The sequence below is a fragment of the Pavona decussata genome, unplaced genomic scaffold, assembly GCF_977016875.1.
Source record: "Pavona decussata unplaced genomic scaffold, jaPavDecu1.1 SCAFFOLD_53, whole genome shotgun sequence".
Lineage (NCBI taxonomy): Eukaryota > Metazoa > Cnidaria > Anthozoa > Scleractinia > Agariciidae > Pavona > Pavona decussata.
This window is the reverse complement of record NW_028145475.1, coordinates 2,969,169-2,984,482: the sequence shown is the minus strand read 5'-3', so window position 1 is coordinate 2,984,482 and position 15,314 is coordinate 2,969,169. Positions and strand designations below refer to the sequence as shown.

Sequence of the window (15,314 nt, the reverse complement as noted above, 5' to 3'; positions counted from 1 at the left end):
AGCGTTTCCAGCGTTTTCCGTCAGTCGCGATCTTCACAACTCTGATCTCAACATGCCGTCGTCAAACCGTTTGTCATTTCTTAGACCACTCTATGACATAGCTGTCTGGCAGTTTATCCTGATGTTGGGATTTGTGAAGAAACAAAAAAGGAACACGCCAGACCTAAAATTCACATGGAAAATGCACGAGGTTGTGGCAAATTTTGTATGCAAACTGTTGGACGCGAGACCGTTCGACCACTTGAAAGCGAGGATGGAGGAAGAAGAGGTTAAAACGGCAACAGAGGGTTGGCAACCAGGAGAGAGAGCAACAAAAAAAATGATTGAGTGGTGCCAAGATCAATGGCGAAGAAAAAAACCAGCTTATCCTAAAGAGGACTGTGCCTTCTCCGTAAACGAGCCCTGTACCATGCCTTGGTATGACGACATACCAGTTTGCTTCAATTGCGGCGTACCTTGCCCCGAGTGCAGAACTGAACTGTCAAAAGATATACCTATGGAACTGTCTACTGCACACGCCCTTTTGAACTTCGAAGACATTCACAAGGAAGTGGATGACGGCAATGACGGATCGTCGTCATCGTTGAATGTTTCAGAGAACAATTCAAGTGAAGAAAGGTCAAGAATGACCTTAAGGTCGTCTCGCAAGAACTAATGCTGTCCTGCGCTTTGCTGCCATCTGAAAGCAACACTTCTGAACTTTGTTCTTGGTTATACACTTATTTATCATATTTCATCATGTTTCTGAAAGGGACATATTGTAATGCAGGTATCAATGTTTAGATGGAGAGGGCAAAGGTGCGGCATTTGAACGCTTCTGTTGTTCCCTCTCTGGGGAATTTGACCACGAATTTTGCCCCATGCTGTGGACATTTGAATTTGACCGTGCAGAGGACTGGGTCCATTTGAATTTAACCGTGCAGACTCGTGTTCCAGGAGACGACAATTAAGGACGGTGTCTACTATTATTACTGCGCATACGTTCTGCGCATCTCGAGATACTCGGGTTTCCTATGGGTGGTGCCTACTAATTCAGGAAAATTTTTGCGCAGTTTAAAACTATACGGAGAAAACAGAACGTAGCATGTTTTCTAGGTATCCCAAAAGAAAATTGGGGATAACCGTGCATTTTTCAACTTAGAAAAAAATCCCCCATTGCCTTATATTTTGGCACTTTTTAGAAATATTGTTGCTTAATTATCTCTAAAAAAAGCGTGGTTACCCCTAATTTTATTTTGGATTCCAATAGGCCTTGCTAAGATCTGCTTTTCCCGCATAGTCATAAACCACACAAAAATACTTCTTTTTTATTAGGCACTGTCCTTAAATAACAAACACAATATCCTCTCAACGCCTTCTCCGCTGCTGGGAAACAATCTCAAACTCTCGGAAATTGTTTTTTTTTTTTTTCTTAACTTTATTCAACTTCAATCTTCTCTAATCTACCTTCAATAACAGGAGTTAAAAACATACATTTCAAATTAATTCATTACTTTTAATACGAGTCATTTATACACGGTTTTGTTATCCCCCCGGTGTGGATACTTTATCAAATTTGAGCTAAGTCCCAAGGGTCGGGAATTTGACCAAAAAATTGCAACAAAATTCAAATGCCGCTGCTTTGCCCGTACCCCCCCTCCCCTTAACATTGATACATGCATAATCGTTGTTTATGTTACTACTAACAGTACCAGTGGTGCGTTTCTCAAAAAGGAATCCAGTCGTTTCGCTACAAAGTCATTTCGCTACACAGTTAAGTGAAATGTGATTATTTCTCGTTCTTAAAGTGTTTTCAGGTGACAAAAATAATTATCTTAGCAGTTTCTACGTTTCACAGTGATTGCATGAGAAGTTAATTGAGTCCAAATATTAGTGAATGTGTCAACTTTAAACGTAGCAAATCGACTGAACTGCAGTGTAGCGAAACGACCGGTAACCATTTTGAGAAACGCATGCCAGGTGATAAGGAAACTCATGATATTATAAATATAGTGACAGATGGTGCTTCCTTTGTGGACACCACCTGAGGAATTTACACGTTAAGGATAATGAGTGGAAAATTTTACACATTAGGATATTGTGCTGAAAAAAAATGTCAGTGACTATTTGTCAGTCTACTGATTTTCATTTTTGACTCATTTAAGAGTGATAGAAGATTTAAAGTAGCTACTACAAATTTAGTAGTGAAAATTAATTTGAGCCATAACCAGAAAAAATATAAGATTCTGTCAAGTTTGGAGGGGATTTTGCTATATGCATGAGAACCAAACATGTAAATTTGTTATGGGGTCATCTGAACTCTCGACCAAACAGTTTAGAGGGGAGGTCTGGTTGAATGTTGTGTTTTGATAATTTAAGCTAATTTTTCATTCATTGGACTTTTCAAGCAATCACATTCACAATCCTGTAATGGATTTGTTAACTTTAAGTTACTTGCATACTGATTAAAAGTTACTGTAATTATTATTGGGCGAAATTATATAGAGTACAGAAAAAGCAAAATGGATGCAGAAAATTGCCTTTGGAACACAGAAACCAATATATTTCAGAAAGCCGTTCAACTAAAAAAAAAACAGAGAGACTAAGAACCCTTGGGCTGAGAAATAAATGGGGGTTATTAAGATCATTCCTATTGCAAGCTACCCTGATGGTGCCTCCAACATCCATCCATAGTTACTTAAAGGACTGGTTATGAAACCTTACCATGAAAACAATGGTGCCGCAGTTTCTGTTGGTAGGGCCGCGACCCTGCACAATCCTTTGTTTTAACGTTCACCCCACAGTTGAATATCTTAATTTTGATTGGTCAGTGACTTCAACACTTTCCAAATTGTATTGCTGTTTGTGCAGGGTCAAGGCAAAAAAGGCAAACAAAAACATATAACAAGAAAGGTTTGTCAGGTTTCTTAACTATTGCCTTCAATTAACTGATCCATCCAAGCATAAGTAAATACTTGAGTGGTCTCCTGGGTCTGGATTCACAAAATCTTCGCAACAACATTATACAATCCATGCTACCAATGCTATAGGGTCAACATGACTAGATTTTTCTTTTCCTTAAAACTTTAGGCACTAACCAAAATGTAAAGCCTGGGTGGTCGCTTATGAGAAGTTACGAATGTGACCAGAGAAGGGACTAGGGAATATTTGGTAGTTTGGAAACGGGAAATTTGACTACAAGAGATATCCTTGAATACAATTTTTTTTTATCTTCTAAGACATATCTTAAGAGGCTAAGCAAATCAATCATTACAGGGCACCTTTTTATTATCAAAGTATAGACTGAAGTACTTCATTATGAAAAATATAACATACAACAATTTGCAAATGAGTGCAACAGTTCAAATGTTGGCTCAAATGAGATGTTCAGTCATTTCAACTAACGTTGTCGGTTCAAAGCATGAAGCTAAAAGACAAGACCGAAAGTTTACGTGGGATTTTTATGAATAAATTCATCAAAATCAGTCATGCCTGGAGAAAACAATAGGTTGTAATTAGCAGTACAATGACCTGCACGTGCGGGGATAATTTTGATGAAATTATTCAAAAAAAATAATCCCACAAAGCATTGCGGTGTTGTCTTTTAGCTTTATTTTGATCCAATAACATCAATTGAAATAGCTGTATTTCCTCTGCTTTTTAGTTTAGAAGCCCACTTAACATTTGTTTCCAATCACAATAATATTTAGCTACTAGTGAAGGATTGTGTGATTGAGTGGGTGGATGGAAGATGACAAATATGCCATTTTTGGCGTTGTCAAAGCCAGAAGCATTGCACTGTGAAGCAGAATTAACAAGAGCAAAGCTAGTCAGACCTTGAAAACATCGAAAAATGACATGCTTGTCATTTTCTGTATGCCCAAACAATACCACAATCCTTCACAAGTACCAGGCTACTCATAGTTTATGGAGTGGGGAATTCAATCGTGCCACATTGCAATTATTAATAATAATTATTAATTTCATGACAGACTATTATGGTATTTTTAGAAATGCATTTTGCAGTTTTTGCTACCATTAATCATCTTACCAAACTGCTCAGATCACTGACACTTCATTGCTGGGTCCATTTAAAGGCCCCGTTAGTGAGTTTGATTGGTAGATTAAATATTGTCAATCAAATTATGTTTCTTTATTTTAAGGTTCATTGATTGTCGTCATTACTTTGTTGCAAAAAAATGCAATAGGCCATTTTACAGTTGTTTGTTTAGTGACATGGGCTTGGATTGGAAGCGAGGCTGGGGGTGACCTTGTTTTAATACACACCTCACTGCTTTTCATTTGTAGATCATGCTGTTCTTATGCTAACTATATAGTTTGCATTTACATATAAAAAACAGTAGTGACATTTGTTTCAAAACAAGGTCACCCCCAGCCTTGCTTCCAATCCAAATTAGGCCAGTTACTAAAAAATACAACTGTAAAATGGCCTATTGTAACTTGGTGTTTGAACTTCAGAGTTCATATGTGTATTTAAAGGTGCAGTAAAAGTTATCATTTGTACAAATCCCGTTTTAATACTTTCTCAAACTGTGATGTAAATAGACCAAAAAGGACTATTCTGTGAGTGAGGCTATTCAAAGGCAATTAACTTGTTTTGTTTGATCAGGAATTATTCATTGTTACATGCCGCATAATTTCCCTCTTCTGTTTATTTTAAAACAACTCGAGAATGTCCACAGATTCTGCTTCATTTCTGTGTGTATTAGCCTTAAAACTTATTCACCCTCGAGTCAGAATTTGAACAATATATGTTTACAAAATGTGGATGTTCATGTTTGCCTCTGTGATACTGGTTTTAACTATAGTTTTCTATGCTGTCTGTTACACTCAAAATAGACTGTTTTTATAGCCATCATTGTTTGCAACTCGTACATCCTGTATCCCACCAATTTAATTTTACATTTTTACGATTATCTCAGGGGTTTGAACATCCACATTTTGTGGTCTGACACCGGTTGTCCATCGTGGTGCTCTTTTATCATCTCCGCTCTTGCGTCTTGTGTATACAGTTCAAAACTGTTGGACTTCCTGAAAGATAAAAGGCAAAACTAGAGTAAAGCAAAGTAGTTATCAGTCAGTTATGCAAGTCATTATAATTAAAATTAAATTATACTAGGCAGGTGTAATCCTAGCATTTTGATTGGTCTTGAGAATTTTGTAATTAGAGTATAGATGCACAAATGACATCATAAGGATGTTAAAATCTACATCATCTCACATACCATCTGCCTGCCCTTTTGATTGAGCTGTCATTGGCCCCACACCTTGCGGCCCATCGGGCTGCAGACCGTCTAATGCTGTGTGTGGTGTACTCTTTGCCAAAAAGAGTCTTTGACATCTGAAACAATATAAAAGTATGCTGCCATCAATAAAATAATGATATCCAGAACAATTACTGCAAGTACACTGTCTCAGAGAAAATAAATTTGGTGCCATAGGTTGCATCCCCATGTACATCACCTACCCCTTCAGCTTCTAAGAACTTACATCCTACTCCCATTCTTCTTTTACATGCAGCTCTCATTTTTATTCGTTCACTTGGCACAAAATTCTTTTTAATTTAATTGCACCACCCTCTCTAAACTCAGTCATCATTGAAGTCTGTTTTAACAATTAAGAACAAAAATAAGACACATACCTCTAAAAAAGTTTTCCGGTATGATGTAACACCACGAGCACAGTTAGGGAGAACTGCTCTGTTGTTCTTGGCAACTCGGGGAAATATATAATTTTGACCTTTTTTAATTCCTGTACATAAAAGAACAAAAAAAATATTGCTTAATTACTAAGCCTAATATGGAATTTTTGGGGTGGAAGGAGTGGGGGGCAGGCACTCTTAACATTTATGGTAGTACATTTCATCATGACAATTCAAATACTAGCTATTACACTTTAATAGAAGAAGTCTGCCAGCTAATTTCCTTATTGGTTTACTCACTATATTAGACTATAGCTATTGATCGATCTACATACAAAATCCTTTTAATACAGGTTAGCCGTACAGGAATTATCATAAATTAGAAACCTGTTTTAAAAAACTGTAACAAACACATAAATTCAACAAACCTGTTATTAGCAACCACACTAAAAGGGCAGAAACTGGGCATAGCTCATGGTTTAAAGTGTTGGCCCAAAGAGAAAGTGTCACACCTGAAAATAGATTACGGTAAAAATAAGATATGGGTTTACTTGCAAAAAACACATGTATATTTTTGTGGTTGTGCTTAAACTGAATTAAAATACCGGGTGTTTACCATTTGTCAGAAAAAAAAATGGAAATTTTGGTTTGAATTAAAATGGAAACTTCAGGTAATTTTCTGGAAAACCTTTTCAAAAACTAATCGTGGACAACCTCCAGAGGAAGTCCTTTTTTCCGTTTGGGACAGAATTTCGGAAATTTGCTTACCATTTATGTGAATCATTCTGTTTCCAGGTCGTTTCTCAGCGAGTACTCAGGATGGAACACCTGGCAGTAAATTGTGGCGCAAATCTCATACAGTCAGCTGATAAATTCGGAAAATCGTTTCCCATCATTCAACGGTCATTCCATCCAGATTTTTCTGACAAATGGTAAGCACCCATCACTTTGATCAAATTTCCATCAAGCAAACTTGACAGTTTTTAAGGTTACCTTAGCTATAGCTAGTTTAACCTAGAAGCTTTAATTTAATATGTAGGTTAGGGGATCTACAATTAATATCATTAAACTGGATGCGCTACATCGCTTGGACACAAGACACCTCTTTAGGTATACGCTAACCTTAAACAATGTTGCCCACAAGTAAATGTGTTAAAGATGTCCTTCCAAATAAATCAGGTGGGGTTTCATAAATGTACTGGCACAGGGTAAATTGACTGGCAGCTAGTAAACTGTCTTTTTTAACTGTAGCATAACAAGTCACCTTTTGCCTTTTTGTCTGCCTTCGACCATGGTATTTTCACCTCGATTCTTTGTGGCATTCTACCAGAATCAGCTGAATATAACAATATAACAAGAATATTTAAATAAAATAAAATATTTAAAGTTTGTTTTTTAGCATGGGTTTATTTTCTGAAAAAGTAAGAACATTGTGCATTTTTTTTCTTGTAGTTAAAATCTTGCTGGCATCATCACTTAAGGATATGTGCACTAATTGTTTGTGTGCTAACTATGAATGGCTTTCATGTCACATGTACACCACATTACTATCGGCCTATTGGTGTGTCTGCCAATCTTTTAAACTCAGAAAATGGCTATGCTATTTCCAAGTTGTGATGGAGAGCATTATTACACTCCAATTTACTTCTTTGTTCGATGAGTGTTTAACCTTAAATGCACATCTGATGACCAGTGGATTTTCTCCTGCCCTCTCTTTGTCTTGTATAAATCTCCATCTTCTCTCAGTGTTTTCAATTCTTATTGAAGTGCTTACTTCTAATTTTGACTTACACATTTCCAGTGTTTTCAACCCTAAAAGTGCTTACTTTTAGGGTTGAGGCAAGGTTGAAATTTTCATTAACCTGACTATCATTTTAAATATAGTTTGAATTTTCAAAAAACTGTACAAACCTGCATAGTTCGGAGGAAGTTTTAAATGTCGCAGTTTGAGGCGCAGTGGCTCCTCCCCTCGGAGGAAAAGGGCAAATGAAAACAGGGTGACTGTCCATAGCCATAACCCTCGCATACCCTAGTTAGACCAAATGTCATCAAGAATTACAATATTATAGTGAAATGGAAGAGTGGCTAAATTGTCCATACAGTACATAACCTAACAACAATAACAATATAGTATTAACAGATCATTGGTTTAAATTAATACTGATAAAACAAGCCATACACGACATAAGAAATTAGTTGACTTCTGTCATTTATACAATACAGTCGACTCCTGATAACTCAAACCCTTGCTAACTCAAACTTCACGCTAAATCGAACCAATTTTCCTTTCCTTTCAGGTCATTTTCTATATAATTTTACCCTCGATAACTCGAACTCCTGATAGCTCGAACCTTTTTCAATTGCCCTTGAAGGTTCAAGTTATCGGGAGGCAACTGTAGTTGTATAGCCTTGAGTACTGTATTTTATAGCTGTGTCAACACGAGGAAAGCTATTTCTACCATTTATTCTAATATCTGGTCACGATTGTTGTATTCTGATGCATAATTGTAAAAGAAGACATAAATACCTCTACTGTCTTCAAACAGTACTGACGCATTCTTGTCAATTGATGGAGAGTGAATGGAGGGGCCTTTTTAGGCTCATACGCCACCCTCCCCTGACGTGTGTCTTTCCTTGTAGGGCGAGATGATCTCCTCACAAGCTGCTTGATGGTCTGTTTCACAGCTAAAGAACGTGCAGACAATGATGAGTTATATAATAGGTGTTGTTAGTGATAAGCTGTTGATTGGTAACAAAGACAAAAGAGAAAGATTAAAAGAAAGAAGAAACTACAATAAACGCAATAAAGAATCCATTGTCATTATATTCTTAGTTGACAAAAAATAGCATATCCCTTGCGAAAAGTCCTATTTTATTTCTTTTTTATGGCTATTTTAATCCTATCTCATCTATTTTTATACTTTTCTATTCACACTAAATTATATTTTATTTCTATATTTTACCTGACAAGGAAACTAGAGCATCCATTTTATTCGAGTTTTACTTTTATTTTAAACCTATTTTAAAGTTTAAAGCAAGATTAAACCAGGTGGGGTATTTTTTTCTATATTTTCACAACAAGCTGAAAAATAGCTTATACAACAGGCTATTTACATCCTATTTCAATTTGCTCAGTAAAATAGTAATAAATTAGACTGTTTTATTTCTATTTTTCTGCGTAAAAAGGTTGACTGTGGCCTGTTTCTTTGGAGAATATGAAGAAAATAGGCTATCATTATCCTGTTTTATCCATGACAACCTTGAACAAATGGCAAAATAAATTTAAACTACTATTTTACACCTATTTTGGAGGTAGATTCTATTCCATTACAAAATATGTATGAAATTATAGTCTATAATTTTTAATTGTTTTTTTTTTTCATATGCATGGTTAACCTATCATATTTTATTCCTATTTTATTCAGCAATTCAAACTTGGCTAACAATGTCACAAACCAGAACTTCCACTGTACACTGAAATTCATAATTCACAGCTTCTTTGTTATGTTAGTTTTCTAAACCATACATACATAAAGGCACAAATTAAGACACTGAAATGCATTTGTGAAAATATTATTACTTTCAAACCTCCTTCAATGAATCTTGAGCTCATTTAATGACAAAAAGATCAGCAATGCTTTCAATCGTAATTGGTTTAAGCACAATGGAGTCACAGCAACAATGGCAGCCATCTTGGATTTTAGTAACACAGGGAAGACTGGGCATGAACAAAGCTATTTTGGTCAGCAATCATGCCACTGCAGGCTCGCAGAAAACTGTTTATAAGTTTAGATTCAACTTTCCCCTGGTTTTTTACTTCTATTAAGCTATAAATGATGGCTTTAAGCAGCATATATAATGGATAACTACTTTAAGAAAGAGGTATGCTTTATTTAATAATTTTGATGAGAAACTGTATGAAAATGTGTGATTTTATAGATATATATATAGTCTGCTTGAGTAGATGTGCTTCTTGAATTTTATGTCTCCAAATTCTAGATTGTTAGGGTAAACATGTCCGTCTAAACTTGATTTTCATTCAAGTTACATGATCAACTCCATGGAGTACTTTAACTTATTATTTTAGACATGCACTATAATGGGCGTTTCTTTTGTAGCACCATGAGTTAAATGTATACCCTTATATGTTTAATTCACTCATGATTGTTACGGGGGAAAAGCTCACTGCAATATGTGTCAAAAATCATACTGACAGCCCTAATTAATACGATGAACTCACTTAAAGTGCACAATTTTCTGTTTTACTACAGATTGTGAAGGCCAATACTCAAGACTGCAGCTTCAGAGTCAAGTCACCAAATCCTGATAAATATAGGCCAAGTCATTTATGACTGTCAGACTCCTATGTGTTATTTCACTTGACGTTAGCAGAATACATACTTTTCATGTCGCTTTTAAATCTTTCTTGATGCTGTGTGATTTTGATTAGTGACCACTTGCCTTGATTTCATGCAAGAGCTTTGATCACGCTGGCTATAACATTTTTAACATTTCAAATCGCATACACATTTTTCTCTAATTTAAAGCTATTTTCAAGCTATCTTTTAGGTAATTATGACTTGCTGGTTGGACTATTTTTTGACTGTTTTTCGTTTCAAAATAATTAAGGTTTAAAATAGGCAAAAAATAACTAACTTTAAAATAGTCTTGAAAATAGAGAGAATATAAAAAAAAGCTTAAAAATACATATGAAATGGATATAAAATAAGCACGTTTTTTGTAAGGGAAATCTCAACTTTTGATAAAAATAGGCAGTCTCAGACTGCATGTGTCTACTGCAGTACTGGTATAGAAATGTGCTATAAAAGAATTGAAGAAAAGGGAAATAAGACTGAAATGAAAACGAAGAGGGAGGAGTTGAAATAGGATAGAGATAAAAGAAAAATGGTTGTAAAATGTTGCACAGAATACTGGTGAGAAGAGATTAAGCTGGTATCGTTTACCACAAACATTTTGTATGAAGAGATTCTAACGTAAACAATATATTATATAATCTTACAACGTGAACCACAACTTTGTATTAAAAGCAATGCAGCAAAGTTCTAAACATGAAGTACTGAAAGCAAAGTTTTTAATCTGAAACGTAGGCATAAAATGCAACAGAAACTATTAATTAATATATACTGAACTTATGAATGGCAAGTATCATTCTTTAACCGTTTGACTCCTGTCGTGTTTCCATAGTTTTCGCATAAATTAACTTTTTCCTAGAGCGGTTTAAACTGAATAAAATGCGCAGTAGATAAATAAATATCGTTGGCTTCCAAAGCTGACGTAAACTAATATGGTTACCTATTAATCATTTGCCGAAAAACACACTTGAACGCAAAAATATTGCCAAAATTCATGGCATGTTGATGAAGACCTTTGGCATATGAAATTTCAACCCGCTTATGCAAATTGTCCTTGATTACGCATTTGTCGCTTCTCAAACGCATATATAAATTGACAAAGACACAAAAATCAACAAAAAGCTTTCTAAAAAAAACATTTTATTGAAATAAACGACGCATTTGCTATTAGAGGCAAAAAAACTTTCAGTTTTGATGCGTGCGTGCAAACACGCACGTAAAATTTGAAGGCACTCCGTGTTTGTTCAAAGCGATCACTCGCAGTAAATTCGGGCACGTTTGCGATAAAAATTACAGAAGTTACAGAATTCTAGTTCAAATCATCACTTAAACTATTTGTAAAAAGCAAATCAACATCGAAAAACATCATTTACCGTATTGTCGCCATTGTCCTGATCCCCAAATACAATCGCTTAGATCTCGGTCAGTCGAGGATTAGCGTCGGCTGTCGATAGTATTTTATTTGGGATTCCTGTGGCATTTACACTCTTACACTCTTTCACTCTTTCACTCAACCCGATGACATAGTGTCTACGCTTCTCTAGAAGCCGTAGACACAAAAATACCAAAACAAAAGTAAAAATGACGCAAAGTCAGCTACTACTCACACATACTTAAAGTAAGACTGCAAGAGCAAGAAGATATGCATAGAAGCTAGCAAAAAGTGATCAGAAAACATAATAATTTTTGTCAAGTTGTATTAATACGACACAAGGGCACAATGGCAGAAATTGAATAGCCATTCGGTTAGTTTTAAAAAATTAAGCTTGCATAGTGTCAAAGACAAACAAGACAAAGACTAAGCCTTGAGTCTGTGTCCGAAGAAGTAAAAAAAGCATGCATGTGCATTATGTGCATGTGCATTACCTGGCCATATGTGTAAACCGATTAAAGTGGGCATATATAATAAATAAACAATGCAACATAACCACCAAGACTTCATTTACCTGGTGAATTCATAGGATTGCCTTTGGCCACAACTTTTTGGGACCCATCTGCTGAAACTTCAACAGATTGGGCGTATGGTCCTGTGTGTCCAAATGCATTCAACCAGTAGTTAAAGGCCGCAGCATGGCCTCTAACTACTGGAGGCTTAAGGCCACGGCAGCGGAGTGTTCCCAGCCTCTTGCCTTTTGTCTCACTCAACATCTCTGAAAAGAAAGTTTTATAGTTTTGTCTTTTAATTTTTTGCCAGTACTAGCTGAAAAAGCTTAAGTGAAGCCCGATCCCCCCTAAAATAAAATAAAAATGTGCCAGTTAGCATAAATACAATCATGAGGGAACCAGTATAAAATAATCACAGGTGCTTGTAAAATAGTGGCAGGATATAACAATTTAACAACTCAACAACACCTCATGTTTGAAAGTTACTTAAGTATAAACTGAACAAGCATGAACCAATTTAAAATAAGAAATAACTGACGTAGAAAAAAAAAGTTAAATGACACTGCACATGCATGTTACTTATGCTTCACAAGTAGCAATCAGGCTTAATTAGTTTTATTTAAACCGTCTTGATGTTGTTTAAAAAATGGCTGTGTTTCCCTGAATAATAGCCAGAGCAATACCTCATTGTTACTTTCATCTCCTTTGAAAATGGGCATTTAAATGTATTAAAGGGAGAAATATAATCATAGAAATTTCAAAGTGTTTTAAGTGTTGTAAAGTTGCCCCAAAATAGGGAATGTTTTTCGAGGGTCAACTAATCTATTGAAGTCTTGGCCAGACCAATTTAGCCTGTTCCAGGCTCTTAGGAGAACTTCATGCGTCTCTCTAGGAGCCTGAATTCTTCAAGCAACTTCAATAGGATTTTGATTGTTCAGACGCCACCATGTAGCCTGGTACAATCTGTAATTATTCAAGGCAGTAAGGCAAAAGTTTTATGACACACAATCCTCAAAAATTAATGGAAGCAAGCTCATAAATTATGGATATAGCCAATTCCAAATTTTGAAGAAAATAATGACATTCAATTTTGACAATAACAAACAATTTAAAGTCTGTGAGCAGAAAGATGTGACTTCAAGAATAGCAAAGTCATTCATGCATCACTGACTGTCCACACAAGGTTGGAAAGTCATTACAATCATTGACTTTGAAACTCCTCTCCAAATGACAGTACTTTAAGACCGATCATGTTTACATTGGACAAAATCACTGTCTAATTTAAGATTTATAGTATATAGTGTCACTTTTATTCACCCACGGCATTGTTATCCGTAACTTAGACGTACCACCAGAAAGACTCAAACTTTCAGGGTAAACACTCAGATATCTGAGCAGCGCTCAATCCCATGAGTACTTAATTTTATAACGCTCAAGCCCCGGCCAAACGATTAAACATTTCATCCATCGTGACGGAAATAAAAAAAAAAGGCATGTTTGAACGTTTAGCAGCTTTGACCCAACTTTGCCTTGAAATGGTTTTCCACGTTCAGTTCATTCTCATTTTAAAAAAAAAATGTTTGATCGTTTATCCACCTCAACCAACAAGCGCACATGGCCGGTTAAAAGCAACCAAATGCACCCACTTGACGTCGAAATTTCAGCGATAATGCGCAAAAATCGTTCTGTGGACTCACTGCCCTTTGTCTTGTGTTTTGTAAAATTGTTGCCTCCCAAGTTTGATCATTTACCTAGGGCTTTACATAAACAAAGACATAACTAAAAGATTACAGCAAAATAAATCTTCAATTAAAGTGATTTAAAATACAAGTTTACGACAATTTTATATGTGACAAACACCATACAAACTTTCTACAAAACTCTGCATGCATGGCCATCGGATGCATAAAAGCTTTTAAAAATGCCAACGATTTGTTGACACGAACGTGTGAAAATCTGCTGTTGAACTTGTGAAAATCTGCTGAATCATGCAGTGGAACATCAATGAATGGGCGATTCAATGTAATAAAGCCAAATCATCCAGGCTTTTAAAAGCGGCCGAAATCGTTTGTTTCTGCGGTCCGCACCTCGGACGGTCGAGCTAGTTTACAGATCAAGGACAGTATACAACAATAGTTGACGAAATATAACGTAGGTTAATTCAGTAGATTCTGTGCACAAAACTTAAAATGATGTCTCCATTTGGAAAACTATGTTTCAAGATTTTTCGGGGTTATCTCGCTACACTTGCTTTACACAGGCAGGCTAGTTTTCACACACACTAATTAAACCGTAAAAGCGTCAAGCTGTATGGCTTGGCTTGAGAAAAATTCTCACAATCTTACAAGCTGCAATAAATAACACAAGCTTAAATTGAATACCAACTTACGCATATAAGTCTGGATTGTTGCCGCCAAAAAAGGTCTTTTGTTGGGGCCAAACAACACGGCATCATCGCCATTACTTTCTGCAAACTTCTCTAACGCCATGAGCCGGAGCTCGTAGGTCCGACTCGTTTTTTCGTCATGGGCCTGTGTTTCGTTTTCTGCTGCAAGCCGTGCGCCCGCAGCAAGATTTGAAGCAAGCAAGCTCCCTATATCCTCCTCGTTGCCACAGCTCTGAATGTACCGCAGTACGTTGGGACTACGACCCTTGTAGTTTTTCCTGCTCGTACGCGTAGGCGGCATGTTGAGCTTGTAAACCTGCGAGCTTGTCGCACGGAACTAATGCATCGTGTGGGACTATGCAACGTGAGAACGTGAGATCATCGATTGGCGCATGTGTCAAGAGTATAGAAATTTGATTGGTTCATTCTTGCAGGATTCCTACAACCCCCCGCTTGCTTTCCTGCAGATTCCTACCAAAGGAATAAACGCCCATTATTTTAACTGATCTTTTTCCGAGTATGCCTGTGCCACCGACCAAAAAAAATTCATCCCGGCATCAAATCTGACAAGATTTCTGAATCGATCTCTATCTGTTTGATACTACTTTGCGAAGCCGGGGATTTTTAAATAACACAGATAACACACAAAAAGCGTTTAACAGCCTTCTGATTCCCTTTTAGCTCCTCTTGTCTTAATTTTTTTTCTAGCTTTCATGTGCCACTCTTGATCACAGAACGGGAAAACTAATACACAATTCAATTCTTTGAAATTTATATGCGTGCATCCGTAACGACCAGGCTCCAAGAGAATATGAAAATGACATGAAAATATGTTCGATCTGCTTCGATTTTTTTTCGGCTGGACATTGAACAGTTTATGCGTCTATGGAGAAAAAAAGGGCAGTCTTAAATGCCATCCTTTTGGCCGGTCTTTCAACGCCAATACCGACTTGAATTTTGAGGGGTTTAAATATTGTCCGTTGCACTAAACGTGACCGTCAATATTCACCTGGAGTTGCCCCGAGTTTAA

At 36.4% G+C, this 15,314-nt stretch overlaps 2 protein-coding genes across 2 annotated transcripts; one reads left to right on the top strand and one right to left on the bottom strand.

Annotated features, from left to right (window-relative positions):
• Positions 1–6: 6 nt before the first annotated feature.
• LOC146480499 (uncharacterized) lies at positions 7–1,445 on the top strand. The gene has a single exon (XM_085109681.1). The coding sequence runs from the start codon at positions 53–55 to the stop codon at positions 653–655; it is 603 nt and encodes a 200-aa protein (XP_084965807.1). The 5' UTR covers positions 7–52; the 3' UTR covers positions 656–1,445.
• LOC146480498 (uncharacterized) lies at positions 1,394–14,585 on the bottom strand. The gene is made up of 9 exons (XM_085109679.1): positions 14,288–14,585; positions 11,961–12,164; positions 8,169–8,326; positions 7,553–7,670; positions 6,906–6,977; positions 6,070–6,153; positions 5,642–5,751; positions 5,226–5,341; positions 1,394–5,031 (listed from the first exon to the last, which is right to left on the bottom strand). The coding sequence occupies exons 1-9, from the start codon at positions 14,583–14,585 to the stop codon at positions 4,914–4,916; spliced, it is 1,278 nt and encodes a 425-aa protein (XP_084965805.1). The 3' UTR covers positions 1,394–4,913.
• Between the last annotated feature and the right edge of the window lie 729 nt (positions 14,586–15,314).

Excerpts from the sequence above, each read along its gene's own strand:
- LOC146480499 (XM_085109681.1), top strand. The coding sequence starts at position 53 with ATGCCGTCGTCAAACCGTTTGTCATTTCTTAGACCACTCTATGACATA.
- LOC146480498 (XM_085109679.1), bottom strand. The coding sequence starts at position 14,585 with ATGCCGCCTACGCGTACGAGCAGGAAAAACTACAAGGGTCGTAGTCCC. Across the intron at positions 7,671-8,168 it reads ACTGTTTGAAGACAGTAGAG|GGTATGCGAGGGTTATGGCT; the intron begins GTATTTATGTCT and ends TGGTCTAACTAG. Across the intron at positions 5,342-5,641 it reads ACCGGAAAACTTTTTTAGAG|ATGTCAAAGACTCTTTTTGG; the intron begins GTATGTGTCTTA and ends ATATTGTTTCAG.